The following is a 27,220-nucleotide window of genomic DNA, read 5'->3' on the forward strand; positions in this document are numbered from 1 at the left end:
CACACACCCCCAGGACTCCAGGTTCTCGCTTCAGCAGGTGCGCCAGACAGCACACAGGGGTGCAAGCGCTGGCTCCCAAGCCTAGAATTGACCCCAGGAAAAGCAGCTTCCTGAGGACCAGATGTAGACGCTCGACTCGCCAGCAAGAAGGACGCCAAAACAGGATTCTTCTGCATACATTTATTGGAAGAGCTTGATAGTGAAAGCGAAAGACCCCGAGGCCAAAAACCAGTGCTGCTTATATAGGCCTAGGATAGGCATGTCTACACCCGATTGGTTATGCTTTCAGTACCTCATTTACATGCCTCGGGACAGGCAATGTCAAAAAAAAAAAATACAAACTCTACTGCACATGGGCACTTTGGTTGTTTACCCATATTCATAGGCATTGGCTTATTGAAAGCAGCGCCATCTTGTAATGGCGTTTATTGGCTTCCCACATCTCCCCCTTTTTTATTCAATAGAAAAGGCCTAATCCGACCATCTACTCTAGCACTTCCTCAGCACAAAAACGATCAAGAAGGATTTAGAAGGGCAAATCATGATCACCCTACCGAGTGCGATGAGGAAACCTCAGCAGTGTGCAAGGGCTGTTCAATGATCGTTGAGTCTTTCTCATCCCAGTGCAATGGATCCGTAGATCCGTGGGGTGCAAGAGCAGAGGACTTAGATTGAAAGACCCACAACGGAGGACTCCCCCACGTTCTGACTCAGGAGAGGCGACACCCCAAAATCACCCACAAGAAACGGTCTTGCTGCAAACTGCAAGAGGATTTTTATTCAAGAGCGCTCTCAGGCCCACGGTCATACACCACACAGGAGTAGAGGACCGTGGCGCGCCGAGTAGCTGGATAAGGGGGTATTTAAAGGAAGAAACCACAACTCAAGGAGGTGGGAAGGGGGTTGTTGGAAAATACCAAAAATACCAGTTAAGAGTCACAAGGAAGTGCAAAGTCACAAGAGTCAAGAGGAATACCTGGTAATTGTGAGGGTTATTTCTCAAGACAGTTTCTAAGAGCCCCTAACAATAGCACCTTTGAATAGCGGGTTCCAGCAATGGTCAGGGTGGGTCAGGGTGACTTTCTTTGAATGAACACTCTTTGAACCCAGAAAGCAGGTGGGTGGAGGAATGTCGTTATCTGTTTTATTATCACAAAGGCCACATTCCCAAACCTGGGCCTAAAGGCCTAGAATTTTGTTTTTAAGTTTTACTCTTTCAAGATGCCGACTAATTCTTGAGCATAGATAACCAAACTTCAGGGAAGTGCTTGAGTTATAATCACCTTGTCACGTTTTTGTTGGGTTCTGAATTTGTAAACCAACTGAAGCACGAATACCAGTCCACAGCATATAGCAGCACCAAACAAAATCACTCCCACCCATTCCTTAAAGTAAGAAAATGCAGAGGTAAGCCAAGAGGTAAAGCCTCCAAGGGTCACTGGTTCCACTCTGGTTCGATTAAGCTTCTGGATCTGTATTTGCAGCTCCTTGTGCAACCTGTCCAGCTCCTGCGACCAGTTCCCCTTCAGATAATTCGATAAATCTGTAGTTTTAATAAAAGAATCATTAACATACCCAATGGGAGTAATGCACATATGCAGGGTTGATGCCACACAACTCATTTGTAGGACATCCATCATCTGTTCCATGTTATGTTGTAAAACATCCACTCTTTGATTCACTAACAATAACCCTGAGGCGATATGAGAATCACCACTTGTAGAGGCCCAACTCGCCAGCAAGAAGGATTCTTCTGCGCATGTTTATTGGGAGCTTGATAGTGAAAGCGAAAGACCCTGAGGCCAAAAACCAGTGCTGCTTATATAGGCCTAGGATAGGCGTGTCTACACCCCATTGGTTATGCTTTCAGTACCTCATTTACATGCCTTGGGCCAGGCAGTGACTCTGCCAAAAAAAAAAAAAATAAATAAACCCTACTGTACATGGGCACATTGATTGTTTACCCATATATATATAGGTGTCAGCTTATTGAAATCAGCACCATCTTGTAATGGCGTTTATTGGCTTCCCACAACCAGAGGCCCGGGCCTGGGCCCGCCCCCGCCCTGTACAAGCTCCCCACGCCCGGATCCCGCTGCAAACGCGCACCCTCCGCACCGCCCCGCTTACCCAGGCTCTGCCTCCGCAGCACCTCGTAGGACCGGCTCTGCTCCGGCGGCAACCCGGGGCTCGGGGCCTCGGCTCGCCCCAGCAGGAGGCTGCAGAGCACGGGCAACAGCCGCATCCATCCTAAGCGCAGCATCACTGAAACCCGCGCTGCAAGGAGCGAGGGGACGCCCCTTCCGCCGTAAGCCCCGCCCCTAGACGTTGCCGTTCCCCCCCCCCCAGGTCCGCCCACTCCGCTCGCGCAGTTGCCACGGAAACAGGACCGGTAAGGGGGCGAGGGGAGGAGCCATCCTGACCAACTTTGGGGGTGGGATGGTGAATTATGGTTGCGCGCGGAGGGTTCCAAAACTGTGGCAAGCGCTCGCGTCGGGCTTCCCCGTGGAAGGCTTTGCTTTACACATTCATACATTCATACATTTTCGTATTAAATAGTCAATGCAGTCCGAAGAAAGAGACACCGTAATCTCATTTTTGAAAACTGTAAGTTATTTTAAACAATATTTTCTTAAATGCTTTATTTATTATTATATATAAGCACACTGTAGCCATCTTCAGACACACCAGAAGACGGCGTCAGAAATCACTACAGATGGTTGTGAGCCACCATGTGGTTGCTGGGATTTGAACTCAGGTCCTTCAAAGAGCAGTCAGTGCTCTTACCTGCTGAGCCATCTCTCCAGCCTGAAAAGCTGAGCCATCTCTCCAGCCTGAAAAGTGTAAGTTTTATGTATGTATTTTGCTTCCTTTCAAGACAGGGTTTCTCTGTGTAGCCCTGCCTGTTGGAACTCACTCTGTAGACCGGGCTGACCCAGAACTCAGAAATCCTGCCTGCCTCTGCCTCTCAAGTGCTGGGATTAAAGACTTATATCACCACCACTACTGCCACCACTACAGAGTTTACTTTCCTTCTTCCATATGTGGGCATTTTTCAAGCATATTTGTCTGTGTATCACATACCTGGCAGTGCTCATAGAGGCCAGAAGAGGGCGTGGGGTCGTCGGGAATTGGATTTACAGATGGTTGTTAGCCGCTGTGTGGGTTCTGAGATCTGAATATGGGTCCTCTGGAAGAGCAGTAACTGCCGAGCCGCCTATCCAGCACCTGTAGAGTGTGTGCATGTGCGTGTGTGTGAGACAGAGAGACAGAGACAGAAAAAGTCGGAGAATGATGCTATATGGGTGCAGTGCCTGTGGAGGTCACTAGAGGGTGCTGTGTATCCCTCAGCAGCTGGTGTTATAAGTGGTTGTGATGTATCTTTTGAAATCTCTCGGTCTGGACCACAAACTCATTGTTTCTTATCCTAAGAATTTTAAAGTATATTGACAATACCTCGTGGGATACCACACTAGTCTGTTTGAAATTCAAACCTATGATGGTGGCGGATGCGGGCTATGTTCCTTTCCTTTGGGTTACAGTTGGTGACCAGATGGAAAGCACGCCTGTCTTCCTACCCGTGATGTCCTGGTGTCCTTGCTCCGGGGGCATGCTCACCATCCAGTGGCCAATAAGCATCCTCCATCCCTTTGGCTGCAAAAACTAGTTCATGACCTAGTGAGTGGCCTGAGTTACAGGCAGCCTTCTTCCGAGAGGATTATTATCAATAATTTGTTATTATGAATGAGATGGAGGGGTCTCTTTAAACATCACTGTCCTGGAACTTACTATGTAGACCAGGGTGGCCCCAAATTCATGTAGATCTGCCTGCCTCTGCCTCCCGAGTGCTGGGATTAAAGGCATGTACTAACATGCCTAGTCTATACAATCATTTTTAAGGTTTAGTTTATGTACATGAGTGCTTTGCTTGCATGTGTGTGTGCACTGCATGGGTGCCTGGAGCTGGTGAAGGCTAGAAGAAGTGTGTGTTCCTCTGGAACGGGAGTTACAGATAATTGTGAGCCTCCGTGTAAGTGCTGGGAACTGAACCCAGGTCCTCTGGAAGAGCAGTAAATGCTCTTAACCGCTGACCATCTCATAGCCCCTTTTATACAATCTTAAAATCATACTGGCTGATCTCACTCTTGCTATGATGGTGACATGACGTAAAATTAATCATTTTAGCTACTTTTTTTTTTTTTTTTTGATTTTTTTAGCGAGACAGGGTTTCTCTATATGGCTATGGCTGTCCTGGAACTCACTTTGTAGACCAGGCTGGCCTTGAACTCAGAAATCCTTAGCTACTTTTTAATACAATTCAGCTGTATTAGGCTAAATATAAACCAACACATGTAGACCATTTCCAGAACCTTCTCATCATCTCAAACAGAAACTCCAAGCCCATTAGACCATACATCAACTATCTCCCCTGTCCCCATCACCTAGTGACCCATTTTATTTCTGGCCCCTGCATACTTATCTATTCCATATCAATAGGTCATTATCATATAAGTGGGATGTACATTTGCCTATTTGGCTTTTTTTGTTTTGGGTTGGTTTTGTTTTGGTTTTGGTTTTTCAAGACAAGGTTTCTCTGTGTAGCCCTTGGTTGTCCTGGAACTCACTCTGTAGACCAGACTGGCCTCGAACTCAGAAATCCACCTGCCTCTGCCTCCCGAGTGCTGGGATTAAAGGCGTGTGCCACCACGCCCGGCTCTGCCTATTTGTTAAATAACTATTTTTGTGTTTTCTAGCAATCTTTTAGAACGATCAGAACACACACATACACGAATCCAGTCATAAAACAATTATTTCCTGTGGCCGATCGTCTTTACACTGATCACCAGTGAAACGCAAAGCAATGCCTGCACCTCTCCTGCTGTCAGTACTGAGACACGATGAGCCCACTCACCAGGTTAAAGGTCGCACACACTGTCAGACAGGAGCATGACTTCCTTGGCAAGCTCCCAAAGCAAACGATCCCAGAACCAGGAATCCTAGGGGCTGCAGGAAGCCGCGAAATCCCTTGGAACTCCTAGGGATTGCTGAGGGGCTGAGCCCAGAGTGCTGAGTGCACCCCAATTCCACCTCCCCGAGGGCACAGGACTGGGGGACGGTTTGAAGGCAGTCATTTGCTGTGCAGAGCTCTTCTGTCTGAGCCTGGGAGGAGTCTCACCTGGTTGAAGTGCTCAGCCCCGCCCCCCGTGCCCCGTCTGGCCAACCACAGTCAGAGGTCGGGAGGCCACGCCCCCCGATGGGAGCCAGCATCAGCTCTGTTCTTGCCCCTACTGGCTGTTCCGGCGCCGCCATCGCTCACCGCAACTCTTCATGAGCTATCCCCACAGAGCAGCCTCGTGGCTCTCCTTTAATACCTGAACTTCAAGAATATCTGAGGGCACCTGAAATCCCGTCCCGAGTTCCCCACAGTCCCGCTCATTTCCTAAATGGAGCCGTGTTCCCTTCAAGGCAAACACCACCAGTCGTCTGGTCTCTTTGTTTCCCTGGGCTGGGTTAGAACCAAAGTGAAATCAAAATGAAAATGTACCTTGAGCATGGCAGTGGTAGCGCACGCTTTTAAGCCCAGCACTTGGGAGGCAGGGGCAGGTGGATTTCCGAGTTCGAGGCTAGCCTGGTGTACACAGTGAATTCCAGAACAGCCAGGGCTACACATTGAAACCCCGTCTCCAAGCCCCCCCCCCCCAAAAAAAAGGAAAATGTACCTTGAGATGAATAAAAACCAGGACGACCACACATCAAGCCTCTGTAACGTCGCAAAAGCAGTTTTTACAGGGAAACTGATAATAATAAATTCATTAAGAAGAAAAACAACCGGGCAGTGGTGGCGCCACCTTTAATCCCAGCACTTGGGAGGCAGAGGCAGGCAGATTTCTGAGTTCAAGGCCAGCCTGGTCTACAAAGTAAGTTCCAGGACAGCCAGGGCTATATAGAGAAACCCTGTCTCGAAAAAAAAACCAAAAACCAAAAACAAAAAACAACAACAACAAAAACCAGACCTTAAACAGGCATTGCGATAGACCCCAAGGTATTTGGAGAAAACGAAGAAACCCATCCCAAAGTTAGATGAGGAAACAGATAATACAGGTTAGAGCGGCAATAAACAAAACGGAAAACTGAGAAAAATAAGAAAGAACAGCATTGATATGAAGGTGGGGGAGGATCTCTTTAAAAGTCAACAAAATTGGCAACTCTTTGCTATACTGAGAAAAATAAATTATAAAGGACACTGAACTGATTTGAAGTCATAGCTTGTCACTGTGCTCGAGCTGAGGTGGAGAACGGAGACGCTCGATCTTCTGCAGGACAGGTGCCTAGACACACGACCCTACTACGGTAAGGAAGCAGTACTGTCTCACGATCCTGGGATGACCCTGGCGATCCATGAACTCATTTGTGCGAATGACAGATGCATCCTTTCTGCGGCTTGGCCAAACCCTCTGAGGGATGTGGCAAGACTGACTTCCAAACGCTTGGTCAGCAGGCACAGCGCAAGTCTGACTCACTAGTCAACAGATTCTTCTCTTTCCTCCACATCTTTACTGCCATTGGTTGGGGGTGGGGAGGTTAGCTGCTGCATAGACCCCACCCCTATCTGCAGTGTCTCCCTTGCCATTAATAGCTCAGTCTTATGCCAGGAAGATTCAAGGTTTTTAGCCTTCCTAAATTGTCAAGGTTTGTCACACCTCCTTTTTTTTTTTTTTAAGTGAATTTTTATTGGGAAGGAAGTTGTCAACTTAAACAGCAGCAAATGAAGAATGCATACGGAAACTCCCTGTTGTCACAGAAAGATGTAACCTCCAGAATATGTGACACAGGAGACATTTCGATCTGTGACCCCCAAGCCCGGATGCATTAAGAGCTTTCCCATTCAATCTAACACTTCTGGATTCCTACTAAAAAGGAATTTGTAATAAGAGCATGGATAAGTTGCTTCTGAAAGGAAACGCCCACAAAGGTTCAGAAAAGGAATGTAGAAATCAAGAAGTTATTATTACAATTACTTTAAATTGCAATGCACTACCTTTTCCATATCTTCGCAGTAATACAAAACACAGTCGCTTGTAGAACCGGTTCAGATTACTTAAATACCAAGTGTGCTGTCAGTCCTCTACACACATGTCTGGAGGTTACTCGTGTTTATAGGAAATGAAGCTATTGATACTTTTCTACAGCAGTAACTCCTCACCAGGAAGGCGGAGACAACACAAACCAAGGGATGGAGTTTCCCCAAAGCTGCAGTGTGAAAAGACTATAAAGAGTTGATCCCATACACACGAATGGGCTTCCTTGCTAGAGGAGAACCAAGTGGAATAAGGAATGGAGATGTAAAAAGGTTTTCTTGAGGGGAAGGAGGTTGGTGCCCTGGATGCCTTTAGTTTTCGGCCCCCTCTGCTGCATCACATTCTTCTCCTGCACTGTCTGATGTCCATAACGTTTTAGCCAGTGTGCAGGCAAGCTCTGAATTATTAAGGCTCTCATAGTAAAATACAGAAAAGTTAAGAGCCAGCCCCAGGCGGATTGGATGCGTAGGCTGCATCTCTTTCTTGCTTATATCAAATGCCTCTTGGTAGGCTCCTTGGGAATTTTCTATCGTTTGTTTTCGATCATTGCCATAAGCTACTTCAGCAAGATACCAGAAATAATCTCCCTTCATTTTCAGATAGAAGACCTTACTCTTTGAATTAGTTGCCTTGGCTATTACATACTTATCCAACAATTCCAGGACCATGGTGCAGATGGACCTCAGCTCGACTCCACTTTCTCCCGATGGTCCTTGATCAGCTGCAACTTCTTGTCGGAGGTGTCGGTCTTCTGCTCAATGCTCGAGATGACACTCCAGGCAGACCTGCGGCCCCCTACCACGTTTTTGTAGGCCACCGACAGCAGGTTGCGCTCCTCGTTGGACAGCTCAGCACCCTGATCTGTCACGGCTTTCATGCAGTGGCCATGTCGTCATCGTAGCGCTCTGCCTGCTCGGCCAGCTTGGCCTTCTGGATCAGCTTGGTCTTCTCCATGGCGAGCAAGGGCGAGCGCCGAGCCGGATCTGGAGTCCTCCTTCTAGTCTCCTTGTCACACATCTTTAACTAAGATGATTTTTTTTTTCTCTAATAACAGAGAAGAGGTTAAGCTCAAAATGGAGATATTTCTCAGGTGGCCTCATCTTGGTAAAATCCTTCATCCTGACGGTGCTTTAAAAAAATTGTCGGGGCTGGTGAGATGGCTCAGCAGGTAAGAGCACCCGACTGCTCTTCCGAAGGTCCAGAGTTCAAATCCCAGCAACCACATGGTGGCTCACAACCATCCGTAACAAGATCTGGCGCCCTCTTCTGGAGTGTCTGAAGACAGCTACAGTGTACTTACATATAATAATAAATCTTTAAAAAAATTGTCCTTTTATTTTAGATCTGACATCACAAGATGATCATTTAAATTTGAGATTTTTATTTCTACTTTATGTGTATGAATGTTTTCCTTGAATGTATGCCTGTGCTTAACATTTCTGTGGTGCCCGAAGAGTCCCATGGTTGTGAGCCCCCATGTGGACGTTGGGACTAGCAGCCAGTTCTCTTTTTGAGCCATCTGTGGTGGTTTGAATGAAGACCACCCCAAAAGCTGCTGTGTGAACGCATTGTCCCCCATTGGTGGTTGGAGTGGGTGTAGCCTCGCTGGAGTGGGTGTGTCACTGAGGGTGGGCATTGAGGTTTCAAGGGCCTGAGCCAAGCCAACTCCTGGCTGCTTGCTTGCTTGCTAGCTCTCTGCCTACTGACTGTGGGTCAGAATGTAATTCTCAGCTGCTTGACCAGAGCAATGCCTGCCTGCTGGCCAGGAGTGTCTGTGGGGAGAGGGAACTCCAGTGAGCTCCCTTGCACTGAATTGACAGTACAGCTTTGATTCTGCCCTTTGAATGAGTGGGTGCATCCCTTGTCCTACCTGCAATGGCTTATATGCTATCATTTTAAACCAGAGTACTGATATGCAGCCCAGGTTAGTCTCAAGTTTCCTGTCTCAGCTTTCTGGATACTAGGATTACAGATCTCTCTCTCTCTCTCTCTCTCTCTCTCTCTCTCATGCACATAAACAAACTTTATCTAAATACGTCTAGAGTCAGAAGCAGTGCTGGCATGTCTTATATTTCAAAATGGAATTTTAAAAAAACCCTCTTCTTAGTCTCATTATACCCGAGACTAAGAAAAATATTTAGAGTTGGACCTGATAACACAGTTCCCTAGGTGGCTGGCACAGGGGGATGTCAAGTTCAAGGGGTGTCTATTGAGTAAAAATCGATCCCCAGTACTTAGTGAGACACGGCTCAAAGTACATTTTAAAAAGGGAGAATGTAGGAGGAGCTGGGGATAGACAGTGCTGGTACAGGCCCCCTCCCCGCCAACACGTTCATACCTACATTCAAGAATGGTGAGTCCAGATTTTAAGTTTGAAACATGTATTCTTACACGACACACTAGGACACATAAAACACCATGCTCCACAGAGCACTATACTGGGTACAGATGCTCACCCTGAGCAGTCCATCATGGTCCGTCACTGTTGTGACCATCCCAGATGTCACTCTCTCAGCAGAACAGGCCGCAGCTGGAGGCAGCCGGACTGTTCTCAGGTTAACACCCAGCATTAACTGACACTATAGCTTTGCACAGCTGCTGCGGAGGATGGGCTCACACAGTTTTGGGGGTACAGCCTCCTGAAACAGACTGGCTCAATTTCAAAAAAATTCACTATCCCCACCAGATTTCTGAACTGGTAATTTTTAATCGCTTATTTTTTTTTATTCTCTCACACTGGTTGTCTTAACTATTTTCTTGGTTTGAAAAACTATATCATGTGCATTGGTGATTTACCTACATGTACATCTATGAGGGTGTCCAGATTTCCTGGAACTGAAGTTACAACACAGTTGTAGAGCTGGGCAATGTCGGCGCACGCCTTTAATCCCAGCACTTGGGAGGCAGAGGCAGGCCGATTTGCGAGTTCAAGGCCAGCCTGGTCTACAGAGTGAGTTCCAGGACAGCCAAGGCTATACAGAGAAACCCTGTCTCAAAAAAACCAAAAAAAACAAAACAAACAAAAAAAGATAGTTGTGAGCTGTCATATTGGTGCCAGGAATTAAACCTGGGTCTTCTGGAAGAGCAGCCAGTGCTCTGTTGACCAAAGAGTCAACTCTCCAGCCACCAACCATACCTTTTTTAAGGTCTTGAAGTTTTAAATTTTACGTGTGTGTGTGTGTGTGTGTGTGTGTGCGTGTGCATGTACTGGCTAGTTTTGTGTCAACTTGACACAGCTGGAGTTATCACAGAGAAAGGAGCTTCAGTTGAGGAAATGCCTCCATGAGATCCAACTGTAAGGCATTTTCTCAATTAGTGATCAAGGGGGAAACCTTGTGGGTGGGACCATTTCTGGGCTGGTAGTCTTGGTTCTATAAGAGAGCAGGCTGAGCAAGCCAGGGGAGGCAAGCCAGTAAAAAACATCCCTCCATGGCCTCTGCATCAGCTCCTGCTTCCTGATCTGCTTGAGTTCTAGTCCTGACTTCCTTGGTGATGAACAGCAGTACGGAAGTGTAAGCCGAATAAACCCTTTCCTCCCCAACTTGCCTCTTGGTCATGATGTTTGTGCAGGAATAGAAACCCTTACTAAGACAGTGCTTATATGTATATATATATATATGTGTGTGTGTGTGTGTGTGTGTGTTTGTGTGTGTAAAGTCTAGTGTGTTGTCTTTCATTGGGTAGACAGTCTTGAATAATACATTCAAGGAAAGTCACTTAAATCCAACTCAATAAAACCTATGTCCTTTTAAGAATAAAAGGAAACACTGCCTGTATTTTTGGGTCAGACCATGGCACTGACCAGATGGGAGCCCTGGGTGAACTTCTGAGGGTGACTCCAGTCACTCCAGAGCTGCTGGTGAGCCATCTTGTCTTCAGAAGGCCAGTAAGGAAAAGGAAGCACACTTTTTTTTAAGATTTATTTTACAGTGAGTACACTGTAGCTGTCTTCAGACACACCAGAAGAGGGCATCAGATCCCCCATTACAGATGGTTGTGAGCCACCATGTGGTTGATGGGAATTGAACTCAGGACCTCTGGAAGAGCAGTCAGTGCTCTTAACCGCTGAACTATCTCTCCAGCCCTCAGAACCATACAATTCTTTTTTCTTTGTTTGGTTTTTTGTTTTTGTTTTTTTGAGACAGGGTTTCTCTGTGTAGCCTTGGCTGTCCTGGAATTCACTCTATAGACCAGGCTGGCCTCGAACTTAGAAATCCGCCTGCCTCTGCCTCCCAAGTGCTAGGATTAAAGGCGAGTGCCACCACTGCCCAGCACAACCATACAATTCTTAATGTCAAGTTTTGCATATAGCAGCAGTTCTCATCCTATGGGTTACATCCCTTTTTGGGGTCCAACCAATCTTTTCACAAGGGTTTAAGACCATCCTGCATAGCAGACATTCACATTATGAGTCATAATGGTAGCAAAATTACAGTTGTGAAATAGCAACAAAATAATTTTATGCTTGTAGTAAGTGTTGGATCCCTGTTTTTAGGGACAGCTATGAAGACAGACATTTCAAGATTGCCGTTTCTTATGATGGAAAAGGACAGGCCTGGATGATATTCAAGGAGTGTCCTGTATGGGGTGGTCACACGGCTGTGGCTTTCATCAGGTCCCTCAGAGACAGGCTATGCGTGCTCCTGAAGAATCTGAGGTGGAGTTTGGGGCTGTGCAATGTTTTGGTGCAACAGCCTGTTCTAAGCCAAGCTTTCCTCCAGATGTTTCAGCAGGGGCTGGGCAGCCCACTGACATAGGTACAACTTCCTGCTCCAAGGCCTGAAAACTGCAGGCCTCTCCGTTCATCCGTTCCGGACAGCATTCTGTCTGTCTGTGGACAGGGTTATGGCGAGCTTTCCACAGTTGAAGCGACTCCTCATGGAGGTTGCTGATGCTCAGCATCCTTTCCCAGGTCCAGTGTGGTTCTGCCAGGCGTTGACACGTCTCCATGTCAAAAAGACCTTAAAGCAGGGCAGTGGTGGCACACACCTTTAGTCACAGCACTTGGGGGGCAGAGACAGGCAGATTTCTGAGTTCAAGGCTAGCCTGGAGTACAGAGTGAGTTCCAGGACAGCCAGGGCTACACAGGGCTACCCTGTCTCGAAAAACCAAAACAACAAAAACCAAACAAACAAAAGAAAACCCTTAAATTAATACAACTATATAGCTATGTTTAAATGCCATATTCTGTAAGTCTCTGAGGTTTTTGAAGACCATCTATCTATTCATCGTATATCAAACAAGCTAATGTCACCTGTTTACAGCTACTTATTATCTGTTCTAGCCAGGATCAATATTTTTGTGATCATTCAGACTAGTTTCTAATAGGACCATGAATTTAATTGTCTATTAACTTGCATTTTTTAATTTAGCTACTCAAAGGACTGGGACTAAACCTTGTATTTTTTTTTTTTTAAGTCATTCTTTTTTTTTTTTTTTTTTTTTTTTTAAAGATTTATTTATTTATTATATGTAAGTACACTGTAGCTGTCTTCAGACACTCCAGAAGAGGGCGTCAGATCTTGTTACAGATGGTTGTGAGCCACCATGTGGTTGCTGGGATTTGAACTCTGGACCTTCGGAAGAGCAGTCGGGTGCTCTTACCCACTGAGCCATCTCACCAGCCCTAAACCTTGTATTTTTAAATGAGTTGCACAGGCATAATACCCAAACAAAAGTTGAAATTTACACATAGTACATTGTAACAAATTAACCTTAAATTTTGTATCAATATACAAAGTTTTATACCAATGAAAACCTTAAATCTGTATCAATGTATAGCATTTTGTACCAATGTAACAAAAAATAACCTTATTTGAAAATAGCAATAGTTCTAAGTTGCAGAGTAGATTCAATAATCTACCCTTTTATTTCTATATGACAACTCTATATTCTCCATTTTTTCTTCTCGCCAGGCGTGTGCCACCACATGCCCCCTTCCCTTTGTCTGAAAGGATAGAGAAAAGGAAAAGATAGAAATCCCTGATTCTAAATTCCCCATTTAGTTTCCTCCCCATCCAAGATTATAATTATTTGTTAATCATCCCTTAAAATAACATATGTATAAATTCATAGATGACCAAAACCATCCACCCCAACTTGCGCCACTGGGACGACAGTCTTCTTCTTATTGCTTCCTGATGCATTGGGGCCAAGAACTCCTGTTTGGGATCCCAGAAGGAAACTGGGGAAATGGATAAATCAACAGAGAGCTGGCTGACGTCATTGGTTGTCAGGTCTACATATGTGGATGAAGTGAACTCTTGACTGCATCAGTCTGAAGGGCCGGATGAATCGAGGCCATCTGGGATCAGCAGTCCTTCCTGAAGCTGTTCTAGCAGCAAGTCTCTGGAAACTGCATCAGTTTGAGGCAGGATGGATCAGGGAGCAAAACAGCAGGTTCGGTCTCTCAGCATCTTTGAGGATGAATCCCTGTCGGGGCTGGTCTTCTGGTCCTCTATTCTGCAATACACAAACCTGACGAGCAGTACATAGGTCTATAAAGACATCTGTGTGGGATGCGCAGGGTGCACAGACCAATTAAGGACAATTTCCTGCTCTTTGTTTGAGCAGGTGAAAACTGTCTTTTCTTTGGAAGTTAGTTTGATCGTATATAAGGCTCCATTCACACCATATGAAAGATGGTATGTAATAATAAGGCATGAGAATTCTGTAGCCGACAAGACTTATTAGCCATGTAAGCTCAAGTTCTGGCTGGAGATGTAGGTATGTCCCAGTCAGTTTCAGAGTTGTTTTAAAAGCGGGGTTAGCAATATACTTTACCAGTGCATCTGGTCCCTAGCATGTCTCCCATCTGAAGCTGAGATCTTCAGTGTGTGTGTGTGTGTGTGTGTGTGTGTGTGTGTGTGTCTCCATCTACCAAATCTGACCTTTATTACTTTGGAAGGAGCCCAAAGCCTTCTTTCCTGTTAACACAAGTACAGAGCCTCTCTCCCAACATAGTACGTCCTTTGGTCCAGGAGTTTGATATGGACTGCTTCAATCCAGCAGCCCCTTTTCCATTTAGGACTGCTCTGTTTTGATCTCTCTCAAAGAGAGACGTACACTATCATCATAACCATGGAACTTGTAGCCACCTTCATTTTGATAACTTAAAACAATTAAAACAACTTAATACAATTATTATTGTTACTCTTTAATGAGACAGGGTTTCTCTGTGTATCCTTGCCTGACCTGGATTTCCTCTGTAGTTTAGGCTGGCCTCGAACTCACAAGGAACCTACCTGTTCCTGTGTTTGTCTCCCAAGTGCTGAGATCAGAGGTCTGAATTTATTTCATATATATGTACCTTTTCTTCCTTAATTTAATAGCCTTCTCTGTATCTCCACTTCATTCATATTCCCTTCCGCTCAGTGTATGAGCCTGTTCCTAAGTAACACTGCGTCTGCTCAGAGGTTTTGCCCTGGGTATGCGTCATGCACTAGGGTGAGCCGTAATCAGTTCTCCAGTGGCAGCCCACGGCTAAGGAGAGTGGTTGCTCAGAATGGCATGACACCGTTTCCAGTTAGCTCCTACAGGGCCACCATTACTTCTCCAGGGGAGCCCCACATTCCAAGGAGACAGGCTGGCTGCTCAGAGTAGCTTGAAACTCTTCCCCACGTTAGCTCTCAGGAGCACAGCTTTTCTTCTCCTGATCAGATAGAAGCAAAACAATTCTGCCCTGACCCCAACCCTGGTCCTCACACTGGCCCACAGAAATATGCCTTTCCCAGGGCAAAATGCTTTCTAGCAACAGAAAAGCATTATCTTTCTATTCGAAATGATAAATTTATGGGCTGGAGAGATGGCTCAGCAGTTAAGAGCACTGACTGCTCTTCTGAAGGTCCTGAGTTCAAATCCCAGCAACCATATAGTGCCTCACAACTACCAGTAAGGAGGTCTGATGCTGTCTTCTGGGGTGTCTGAAGACAGATACAGTGTACGTACATATAATAAATACATCTTTTTTTATTTTTTTATTTTTTTTTTTTTATTTTTTTTTTTTGGTTTTTCGAGACAGGGTTTCTCTGTACAGCCTTGGCTGTCCTGGAGCTCACTTTGTAGACCAGGCTGGCCTCGAACTCAGAAATCCGCCTGCCTCTGCCTCCCGAGTGCTGGGATTAAAGGCGTGCGCCACCACGCCCGGCTTAAATCTTTTTTTAAAAAAGAAATGATAAATATAACTTATGTGGATAAATATGCCCATTATATCCCATTTTCTTTATATAAGTGTAAGATTATATGTATTTAAATTTTTTTAATTACTAGGGACATTCTCAACTATTATTAAGCAAAAACCAATATAGTACTTTTTTTGTTTGTTGTTTTTTTGTTGTTTGTTTTTTTGAGACAGGATTTCTCTGTGTAGCCCTGGCTATCCTGGAACTCACTCTGTAGACCAGGCTGGCCTCAAACTCAGAAATCTGCCTGTCTCTGCCTCCCAAGTGCTGGGATTAAAGGTGTGTGCCACCACCACCCGGCTCCAATATAGTACTTTTAAGTGGAAAACATGTGTCATCTTGAATCCCAGACTGTTGTTTGCAAGCGGCTGTATCTATCAGCACAGGGTCCCACCCTGACTTTATTGTGCACACCAGGCTGGTCCAGAATTCTCAGAGATCTGCTGCCTGTCTCTCATCTCCTGTGTCTGCTGTGCTTTAGCCTAGACAGGGTGCTGTGACTGAGCGACTCGGCTGACATCTGTCCCCAGATCCAGAGTTGTGCTTTAGCAGTGGCACGGTAGAAGCACTCAGGAAGAGCCCAAGCTGCCTAGGGTTTGAGCCCTGCCACTGTAGCTCCTGGGCTCTGTCGCTCGCGCGTGCGCGGTGTGAGGTCAGTGCTCAGAGTACAGCTGTGTCTTATCTCAGGCTGTGAAGCTCTCAAATCACGGGCACCGAACTAGCATTCACTCCAACACTTGCCCCAAATCCCACCCAGCTTGCGGGTTAGGGGGAGGGGGGAAGTACATTCTTTTTTTTTATCCTGGAATCTGAAATCTGAAATTTTGTTAAATCTCAATTTTGTTAAATCTCAATTTTGTTAAGTTCTTACCACACGTTGGCTCACCAATATGTTGTAGTAAATATTTAATCTCAATTGGGAGCTTCTAACCCATCTTGGATCACTTAGTACCCAGATAAAAGACACAACACTTTTATAATAAGCCTTAATCATCACTAGAGCTGGGAAGCCATCTGCCCTCTAAGCTGTTAGCATCTACTTCCCTATCAATAACCCTGAGATATGACCTACCACCCTCTCTGCTCTCCTTCTCATGGCCCTGCCTCAAGGCCCCCAGTCTGGGATTCTAAACCCTGCTTGCCTCTCTTCTGCACAGCTATAGGCTGGATTTAGGCCTCTTTATTCAACCAATATTTTTAAATGAAGGAACAAGGTTACATAGTATCACTTGGTGTGCGCGTGAGGATTTCCTCATCCCTAGGGGCAACCCAGACCCTGGGTGCCAGTATTTAGCATCACAATACACAGTAACAGCCCAAACCTCAACACTAACCTCCTTTGATACGTACCTACATCTGACAAGTGTATGCAGCTAGTATAAATACCTTTGCTCTATTTTTTTTCATGCACAGTTAATATTAAATATAGTCACTTAACCACCGGCTGCTAGCAAAACCTTCTTGTAGCATAAACACATCATAGGACCACTTTACGGAGAGTACTTAGTCACCTGCCATCTCTCCCTTGAGCCAGGTCCTATGCTGGGATACAACCGACCAGTGAGCACTTGTCACCTGTCTCAAGTCACTGTTGCTCTGGGGACTTTGGTCGCTGAAGTCAGTTTATTCCTTCCTCCCTCTCGAAGTCATCATGGCAGCAGTATGACCCAAGGTCATCTGTGATCACTGGATGTCGGCCCTTCACACCTCCAGGACAGCATGGTGGGTGGTATCTAGTTCACAGCTCTCTGAGCCCCTCCTTGTTGTGCTGCTCTGATTCCATCTGGGAAGGCACTGCTTCCCTTCCCTTCTCTCTTCTGTTATCATGGACGCCCAGCTTATTCTTTTACTCTGGAGCCCAGGATTTCTCTAGGGTACGCACGCTATAGTTCACCACTCGTAGACAGTGCCCAGTGTCCTTTCGGGGAGGGACATTCAATTTGAAGGAGGTCTTTTGAGATGGCGGAGGAAAGGGGCATTCCTGGTGGGACAACTGGCTGAAGAGGCAAGACAGCTGGGTACTTTTTCTGCCTTTTGACTACCAGGCTTTCGTGTTTTTACCATCTGGCTCCTGAGCCTTCATTGTTTTGTTAAAACAAAACAAAACAAAACAAAACAAGAGGATTTGGCGCTCTAACATGTGGCACGACTACACAAACAGAGAAATCACACCAGCTGCAGACAAACTAAGAAGCCATCAGGTAAGACACCTGGGAGGTCTTCAAGGAAAAACTTAAGTAATAGTAAATGGAAAACTTCTTCCCTTGTTCAGGATAGAAAATATTATCATGTAGGGTGTTAGGACATGGCTTGAAAATAGCAGAAAATGAAAAGATAAATGACTTAATTGAGATTGACCAATTATAATTATTATCAGTCTGGTAATTCATTATTTATCCTTAATAGCTGTAGTGGGTGTTTTTTTTTTTCTGTGACAAATGTGAAGAATGGATTCATAAGATATAAGTCTTAGAAAGACTTATATAGATGAAAATAAGAAAAATACTCAGACACAGGCAGAGGAATTTAGACAAGAACCTATTGCACCACTGCATGATGACACTGAAGAGGGGCAGACCAAGGCTGTTAGAAAACCAACCTTAGTCTATATCCAGTTACTGTCCAAGAAACAGCAGGCAATAGCCAGCCCCAAGGTGATGAAGATGTTAAACTGAATCCCATAGACAAGTGTGATTTGAGAGGATTTAAGGAGGCTATCGTTTTGTATGGTGTGTGATCACCCTAGGTGAATCAGATATTAACTTATGGGCACCTCAGAATTATCCCCCAAGACTGGAAAGATTTGGCAACAGCAAAATTGGAAGCTGGCCCTCAGTTACAATGGAGAACATGGTGCAAAGAGGATACTAGGGCTATGGAACTACAAAATAGGGCTAGGGGTATTAATAGTTCCCAAGATCAGTTGCTGGGTGAAGCTCAGTATGCCGAGTTACAAAGGCAGCTTGAATTTTGTGATCACACCTTAGTGCTATGTCATTTAACAGCTTTCAATGCTTGAGATAAGGCTGAAGAATCAGGAAAGAGGTCTGAGTCTTTTACTAAAATTATACAAGGCCCAAAAGAAGTCTTTACTGATTTTTTTTTGTGTGTGTGCATAGATTGACTTCAGGGATAAATAGCATAATATCAGATTCAGAAGTCAGACGAATATGAATTGAATCTTTGCATTTTGAGAATGCTAATTCAGAATGCAGAAGGGGTGATTAGGCCTTTAAAGGCAAGATTGGCACCAATAAATGAATGGATTAGAAATTTGGCTGATATTGCATCTCACATTTATAATGATACTCTAATAGGTAAAGCAACATCTAAAAGTTGTAAGAAAAATCAAAATGTCAAATGTTTTAACATTTGGTCACTTGAAAAGGGATTATAAGCAAGACATACCTAGAAACAATTTTTCTTCTACAGACAATCCAAAAAGAAGGCCCCAGACTTCTGGAGCATGCACAAGGTGGGGCAAAGCCTGGCACTGAGTAACAAATTCAGATCAACTAGGGACAGGCAAGGTGGACTTTTGCTGTCAGGAAACATCCTAGGATGCATCCTGCAGCCCCCAGTAAACAAATTTGCTTCAATCATTCCCTGTCAGCATCAGAAAAGCTCATCCACACAGAGCAATGAAAAGATTTAAGGCCTGTTGTTAACACAGCACGATTCTGGACAGAATCAATGGCAGAACAGCTTCAGCAGATAAAAACAAACAAACAAAAAATTCAGGTGAGACCAGAAAACAAGCAGTTTAGTAAACTGCTATGAACAAACTGGGTACCAAAGCTAAACGGCATTGAAGATTGAGTAGACACAGAAGCAGATGAGACTATAATGTCACCAAAATCTTGGCATCCGGATTGGCCTCTTCAGGAGCTACATATTCACCTTCTGGAGGTTGGAACTTTATCTCAGATGAAGAGGTGCAAGATGGGTCGAGTGTGTAGGACCAGAAGGCAAATAGGAGAATTAAAGCCATCTGTGGCTAACGTAGCCATGAAATTATGGCGAGTGATTTGTTGCAGCAATGGAAAATACAGATTAACATTCCTTTCATCTCAGAAACAATCCAGAAAATAAACACTTCTGAGAATAATACTAGAAGGTATTTTCAAGTACAGCCATAATGTCATATATAAGCAGGATACAACAGCTGTTGGACTTTCAAAGACACGAACTGCCGTAACTTTAAAATGGTTAGATGACAAACATGCGTGGGTGGAACATTGGCCTTTGACATCAGAACACTTAGAGGCACTAGGACAGCTGCTGCAGAAGCAGCAAAACGTCCAACATAGTGGACAACCAATCAGTCTTTGGCGTTCTCCTATATTTGTCATTAAGAAGAAACCTGGAAAATGGGGACTATTAACAGATTTTAGAGCCATAAATAAGGTGATTGAGCCAATGGGGCTCTTTATAGCCTGGAATTCCCTTGCCTTCATCATTACCTAAGGGATGATCTATTATAGTGATTGATTTACAAGACTACTTCTTCACTGCACCTTTACAAAAACAGGATAAGGAAAAATTGCCTTCCTGGCAATACTTATAGTAGTGCTCAACTTGTGTCAACCTGTGTCAACGGTGTCACTGGAAAGTTCTTCCAAACAGTCTGGCACTGTGTTAACATTTCCTACAGCTGTTATAAACAGTTTGCTCATTCTAAAATGTATCATTATATGGATGATATCTTACTGGCTAATTCTTAGAAGAAATGTTTGATGAAGCAGAGAGTTTTGCCTTGTTGGGGATTAAAAATTATTCCTCAAAAACAAAAACAAAAACCCCACAAAGAGGAGATTCTATCAATTATCTAGGATATTAAACCGGTTTACAGAAAACTTGATCACACAAAAGTACAAATCAGGAGAGAGCAATTACAGACTCTTGCTCACAGTGAAGCCCCTCATATAATTCACATTTTGTATGAATTATATTTTGGGCTTGTATCTTGCACAGATGGGAAATCCAACCTACACAGTTTTTGAACACATGTTTTCAGAGTTCTTTCCCATAGCCTTAAGAGCACTTACCATTTTGCTAAGGCCATTAGACACTCACCTCCCAGACTCTTGCTGCTTCTTTTGTTCATGGGATCATCAACCTTGGCAGGGAGAGCATTTTCTCAAAGGAGGAAATGATAAAGTTAACTGTGTACATTATTACATAAGTAAACCTTATGCCTACCAATGGCCAACACTTGTAAAGGCCCACACCCTGCTAGCTCTGTCTGCTCTTGGGGCTGGAACTGTGCCATGCCATCCCTTCCACAGTGCTCCATTAACTCTTCATGCTCCAGAAGGATGTGAAGTGGAAATTTGAAGCTCACTTCTTCAGCGGCACCTCCAGGCAAGAGAGACCAGGCTCAATCTGCCTTCACACCAGCCCACCTCTCCAGTGAGGAATCCACACCCACAAAATCCATTCAGGACAACTACATCTTTAGAGAGAACTGACCTTAAACACCCCATGGCTCAGCCTGGTGATGCACTCACTGCAAATCGGTTCTCACCCAGGCTCCTTGGCGAACACCACTCAGCCCACAGCTGCCTTGAAGACCTCGTCCTGCAGTAACCTGTCTCGTGAAGCGTCCACAAGACGGTACCCACAACTAACAGCAGCGTGAGTGTATGGCCAGTGGCCATGCATGGCTCAGGATGCACACTGAGGAAGAGGGGTTCCCTACAGAGTCCAACTCTTAAACTTAAGAGTCCAGAGAGACCCCAGGGGCTGACTGGAGGATTCTCTTGTCTGGAAATGGAAACTTGAAGTACAAGTAAAAGGATTTACTGGAAATGACATTAAGGTATTTAGTGGCCCAGGAAGAGCAGGGCAGGGCACAGCCAATACACAGATGAGTCTTATTGGCCGTGTGCCAACCTGCATCATTTTTTTGAGTTCCCTGACAGCTGCAGGCTGGGGGGAGAGCAGGGATTGGGAGGGGACATGTCTTAGGATGATGTGTGCTCCATTAACTCTTCGTGCTCCAGAAGGATGTGAAGTGGAAATTTGAAGCCCACTTCTTTCCCACCAGGGGCATCGGCTGAGAGCAGAGAGCAGCATTTACTTATTCCCTGAACTGCCTGAGCACAGCAACAAGCTCAGTGGAGAATGACCCCGTGCAGTGTGCCTGCTCCTCTCTCTAAGAGATAATGGAACTAGAGCATCCTCAGAAAGTTCTGTGAGAGCACAGGGCTTCATTGCTAGACACCTAGGCAGGGAGGGGTGTGCAGACTCACAGGGTTAGCCTTTCCTTCTCAGCCCGCCCTGGTCCGCAGTTCAGTTGCATCTCTGAGTGGTCTTAGTCTCAGTGCCCTGCCCCCCAACCCTGCAGTGGCTTCTCTGGGTGAGGGCAGGAGGACACCCAGGCACTGTTCCCAAAGCTCCTGCAGGAGGCACACTGCTCCTGCAAAGGGGGTGAGGGGGCGGTGCTGACAGCTCTGGAGCTGGAACAGGGAAGAGGGGACCAGTCCTGCTCTAGCTTAGAGCCCTCAGGGAGATTCCCCCCACCCCATCCCACACCCCAAGGCCCAGAAGGAAGATCTGCAGCCTTTGAGCACTCCAGTGCCTCCTGGCCTCTCATTCCAGCAACCTGTGTGTGTGCACACGCGCACTTGTGGTTCCTCGGGCATCTGTTACATGGGCCTGGGCAGCACGTTCTGAGCCCACCTCCAGCTTCTTTACTCACAGGTTCCAAATATTTGTGCCAACTGTGGGCTATGCATGGCCAAGCCCAATGGCACACAGTTGAAAGAGAAGGTAGATGTTGCTTCTTTACACCAAACTTCCAAACTACCTGCTTGTGTCCCGGGCACCCTTTGTCCTTATGGCCTGCCTGGGCTCTAGGGTATAAAAGACCTGTAAAAAGCGATAGCTGCTCCCAGCATCCTTACAGACCCCCAGCCACTGGCTTCCCTTAGACGACTGCAATCCCAGAGCTGCCCCTGCTCCAGCTTGCAGGACATCTCAAGGACCCAGTGACATTGCATGGGTGGTTGGTTAGTGTGTTTTCTGGATACCACTCCACAACCCAGCACCCTGGGTTCCTCTCTGCGTCCCTGCTGAATTCTGCAGGCCTCCCCACTGGTGAGCCCGCCTCACAGCCCAGTTTGCTGTTTACTGACCTTATTATCTCTGGTAGAGGTGAGAGAGTTTGTAGGCTTGCGCCGCACACACCCTTGCGTGTCCAAGATCCTTGCATAAAAAAGACTGCATTCAGAGCCCCGGGAGAACTCAGAAGGGTCCAGAGGGATGGCCGAACTTGCAGACACTGCTGCTAATGGAGAAGGAGCAGGAGTTCCAGTCCAATGGATAGGGGACCAGACTCAGCAGTCACGTGCTCACATCTATTACGTCTGCTAATGAGCTTTCCTGCCCAGGGCTGGGGCTCCATAATAGAGCTCTGAAGACAGCTCCAATCAGAGTTCCAGACCTCGGCTGTGAGCCCTGGCCCCCACTGTACCACCATCCAGAGTAAAAAACTCGACCCAAGGTTTCCCGCCACATCAGAGAAGGGAGGTGCCTCGACTCTCTTCCCCAATGCCCTCTAGGAAGAGAGGCAGGACACCCTGTTGTTGGTTTCTCTGGTGTCAGACACCAGCAGACACCGTCGTATGCATCACACATGGGGGAAAAGTCTGGGGAGGAGAATGGGAGATTCCTATGCGCACACATGGATGAAGAGATTCTGTCCCACCGTACCTCCTGAGACTGGGTCTGAGAGTCACCACCCTAGACCCAGACATGCCAGGACCCACTGCCCCATGCTCTCCCCTCTCCCTGCCCAGGCTCTCGGGCTCCCTCTCCAATGCTATCATAAACATAGCAGAAGAGCTTGGAGGGAGAGGGATGCCCCATTCTGGGGCCTTGTAAAGCTGCTACATCCCATGTCTGGAAGCAAGCATGGCTGCCCTGCCCTCTCATTCCCCCACACCCCCTTCCAGCCCATCTGCATACTCATGCTCCCACCCTAACTCTCTAGGCTCAAACTGCTCCTTGTAAGGCCTGCATCATAGGACCCACACCAGCCTCACCTCCCTAGGGCAAGCGGTTCCTCCCCCCTTGAATAAAAGAACTAGCCTCTCTCTGCTGGGAAAGACAAAGACACTTGGCATCTCAGGGGGCCTCAGCCACAGTGCTTGTCCCAGTCTCCCTCCCATGTGGCAGTGGCAACTGACCCACTTCTGTGGACTGCATTTCCCCCCTCCCCCAGAGTTCTCCAACTCACACCATAGCGAGTTGCTACACCCTGCTGCCATCCCTGCCCTCAGGCACAGGCAAACACCACAAAACAATACAATAAAACTCACAAAACAACATAAAAGTGGTACCAGTCACATGTGCAGCCCTTTTCCTTCATGTAACATAGAGGCTTAGACGGTCCCCACGGCCCTTCCAGGTTCTTAGAGCCTGTGGTTCACTCAGCAGTAAGGGTTCGTCAGAGCCTTCAAAGCTCAGTTTAAAAGTCAGCTTCCTCCAAGGGGTCCCTGTGCGTCTTTCTGTCATTCTGAGCCTGTCCTGCTTTTCTAAATGGTGTGCTCGTGCACTGTAGCTATGGACAGTTTGTCCTGACATATTGTGTCTCCCCTTCCCATTTGAAAAATCTCTCTAAATGGGAGTGGCCTAAATGTACTAGTCAGAGGTCAGAGACTAGCTCCATGAATTAAACAGCAGTGAGACCTAACCACATGTTGTGTACAAAAAGGCTGACTTTCAATACGGAAACACAAGCTAAAGGTAAAGTGGTGGAGAAAGGTGCCGGTTTTGCTCACACAAATCAAAAAGTAAGCCAAGCAGCTGCAGATCCATCAAGCAAAGCAGCCATCACGGTGAGGAAAAGGATTTGTGGACAAACAGGTTCCACTTTTGGCTCGGTGGGCCAGTCCTCAAAGCCATAGCGTCCCCGGCATCCACGCTGCTGGGCTCCCTGATGAGAGGGTCTCATATCGGAGGAGGCGAAACCAGGTAGATTTGCAGAATCAGTAAATTCTCTACTGCATTTGGAGACTCAGCCCTCCCTTCTTACTGATAAATCCAGAAGACAGAAAGGCAGGAGAACCTCAGAGGCAGGCAGAGCCTCCCAGGCCGCCACCCGCCAGCGTCAGCATCCCACACAGCCCTGCAGTGAGCAACAGGAGAATCTACATCAAGAGCATATGAAACATTATCGGAAAACAGGCACCTCGCATGCGCGCAGCTGGAAATGCGAGACTCAAATCACCAGGGTCAGCCTCTGCCACAGGAGGGATTGGGAAGCTGCTGTGCCTTCCTGACTCGGCCTTGACAGTCCCACTGCCGCCTTGGTCACATTCTATTGACCTCTCGGGCAGCCAGGATTCCTGGAGGAAGATGGCAGCTGGTGGGGGCTATTTGGAGGTGAGAGCACCTGGAAATACCTCGGGAATCATCATCTCCCGTTTCTCGGGACAGTGGCTGAGCGCCAGGCCCTATGCTGGCGTTGGCTCTAGCCACCGACAAGCTCACTGAGTCACTGGAGCCGGTCCCCACTGGCTTCCTTCTCTCCAAAATGTTTCCCACCCAAGTCTTGAGTTCTCTCTCTAGCACAGTGCGCCTGCGACCCTTTCTGTGTTGGGGCCACTGTCCCATGTGTATGTTGTTCTCTAGACACACTTGTGGCTAAGGTCACTTGAAATGATACCTGGGGGCGTGGAGGGGCTGAGGAACTAAACTATAGGTTTACCCTGCCCCGCCCCACCCCCATGAACCAGAATGCCATCATTACACACACAAACACAGGGAAAGCAAGAGACTGAACAATTGAAAAGTGTCACATTGTAACTCCACCTTCCAGGAGCAAGCTTGTCATAGACTGACCCACGCATCCCCGAGCTTGAGGACATTTGCCCAGAGGCACCTGACGAACATCTGCTGTGACAAAAATGCTAGTGAGAACCAGCTACAAGACCAAGGGGCATAGGAGTGCATGGTGCCCAGGGCATTCCTCAGAGGGGCAGAGCTTAGAGGAGGCATTCTGCACAGGGGGCGGGGCTTAGAGAGAGGGCTGGGGCTCCCAGGGAGAGATATAGAGCGGCTGGAAAGAGGGTCACATCAGCAGCTAGACTGAGTCTGAATTCTCACCTGAGTTCAGCCATGGTGTCTACACAGTGGCTGGTTTTGTGCTTCCCCACCCTCCCGCCCCGCCCTTCTCCCCATCCTGCAACCCTCCCACCCGTCATGGAGGGAGCAAGTGGAACACAGGTGTCCAGGCTGAAATGAGTCCTACATGGTACAGACATCCGAAGTCCAAGGAGTCGGAGTTACTTCCTTCCTGTTCTGTTCCTTCTTCAGCCACCGCACCATGCTAGACACTTTGCTATGTTGGAGTCAGGAAGACGCAAAAGACCTCTTGTCTTCGAGCCTCTTGTCTTCAGACTGGAAGTCACAGGTCAGCAGGGACAGACCCAGGTTTAGAACAGACTCGGGAGACTGCAGAGCGAGGAATCCACACAAGTGCGGTGGGGATAGGGATCCCTTCCTATGCTTCTAAAAGTCAACTGACAGTCAGCCTTTGGTGGGTTGCACGCCCACATCTTGTCTGGTCTAGAAACAGGTTTAAACTAGACAGTGACGGGATTCCCCCAGGGTAGTCACAGGTAGATCCCCCATGCCCCCGCCGCCCCCGTGGTCATTCTTTTTGCTGGGAGGGCAGAGGGCATGGGCATGGTGAGATCATCACTGATAGCGGCTGATAGACCTCTTGTGTGATCCAGACAACATGGTGTTAGCATTGCCTCTGGAATGCTTCGGATCACCATTCCCAATCCCGTGTCCTACTCATGGGCGGAGGAATCTGGGCCCTGCACAGTCGCTGCTGTGCAGGTCCTATCTCTTCCTCATGACTCAGGCTTTGCCTGGGCTCAGCCCCGGGGGCAGCCTGCTTAGGTCCAATGAGTATCTGCCAAATGCTCACATAAGAGGGCCTCTCTCAGATGTGGGAAGAGTTCTTACTCAGAGGGACACTCAAGCCCCTTGGCACCCACACCGTAAAAGTTAGGGGTAACTGCTGGGGCTCTGCTGCAGGATCAGGAGCAAGGGGCAGGCCTCCTGCAGACAGCACCATGCCCCTCCCTCTCCCCACCAGCTCCTGGTCACACCTAGACAAGAGTTTTCCGGGCCCTGGTCACCCCTCTGTTAAACTGTGGGCCTGCTGGGAATCCCTCCAGGCCTGGATGCTGACACCTCACTATCCCAAAGCAGCACACGTGTATGTGCCTCAGGAGCACTAGTGAACACAAGAGTGATCAGCTAGTTCTCTGCAGGGAGCACGGGGAGAGGGGCCACATTTCTAGTTTATCCTTGAACTCCTGTCTCCACTACTCAGCTTGGCAATCGCTACCCTTCTATCGCTCAGACCTACTTCAGTCATTACTCAGTTTTCAGTTAATCCAGAAGCCAGTGGACAGCCAAGCCCCCCCCCCACCCCCACCCCCCCACCCCCACCCCCGTGATCACACCAACCGCCCTTTAAGTTTCCCATACAGGGAGATGCCGTCGGTGTCTAGATCCACAATTCGAAAACACAGAGGACGTTCATAGAGGGCTCTCAAGCTTCTAATCTCAATCTGCCTCGGGGCCTGCACCCCGTACTCTGAGCCCAAATAGTGTTCGCCACAGTTGGAATTCAACGCTGCTAGAATTGATATGGAGGATTCGGGGGACCTGGGGAGTGGAGGAGGGTAGGTTTGAGGGGCGATTGCTGCAGCCCTTGTGTTTGCGGGTTTCTGACTCCCAATGAGAGCAAGGTAAGCAATGTCTTGCTGAAGGCTTTCAACTCTGACTCCAGAAGGGTCTGAGAACCTAGGGGAAATAGCAGGTGACTGCATGTCACACCCCAAGACCTCGGTTGGAACCCAAAGGTCTAGAACTTCCTACTTGTGCCTGTGATTCCAGAGGTCAGACTGCTGACAGGGCAGGTCTGATTTCCAG

At 47.1% G+C, this 27,220-nt stretch overlaps 1 protein-coding gene, 2 long non-coding RNA genes and 1 pseudogene across 3 annotated transcripts; 1 reads left to right on the plus strand and 3 right to left on the minus strand.

Annotated features, from left to right (window-relative positions):
* Positions 1 to 754: 754 nt before the first annotated feature.
* On the minus strand, positions 755 to 2,286 carry 2610524H06Rik (RIKEN cDNA 2610524H06 gene). Its single transcript, NM_181075.3, has 2 exons — positions 2,131 to 2,286; positions 755 to 1,543 (listed from the first exon to the last, which is right to left on the minus strand). Exons 1-2 carry the CDS (start codon positions 2,261 to 2,263, stop codon positions 1,257 to 1,259), a joined length of 420 nt encoding a protein of 139 aa, NP_851420.1. The 5' UTR covers positions 2,264 to 2,286; the 3' UTR covers positions 755 to 1,256.
* Positions 2,287 to 2,547: 261 nt separating this feature from the next.
* Gm46920 lies at positions 2,548 to 19,976 on the plus strand. The gene is made up of 2 exons (XR_003955777.1): positions 2,548 to 2,607; positions 19,058 to 19,976. It is a non-coding gene; the product is annotated as a predicted gene, 46920 (long non-coding RNA).
* On the minus strand, positions 7,371 to 8,048 carry Ywhaq-ps2 (annotated as a pseudogene).
* Gm13821 lies at positions 12,659 to 25,412 on the minus strand. The gene is made up of 2 exons (XR_878695.3): positions 20,336 to 25,412; positions 12,659 to 13,556 (listed from the first exon to the last, which is right to left on the minus strand). It is a non-coding gene; the product is annotated as a predicted gene 13821 (long non-coding RNA).
* Between the last annotated feature and the right edge of the window lie 1,808 nt (positions 25,413 to 27,220).

This window comes from Mus musculus, chromosome 5, assembly GCF_000001635.26.
Source record: "Mus musculus strain C57BL/6J chromosome 5, GRCm38.p6 C57BL/6J".
Lineage (NCBI taxonomy): Eukaryota > Metazoa > Chordata > Mammalia > Rodentia > Muridae > Mus > Mus musculus.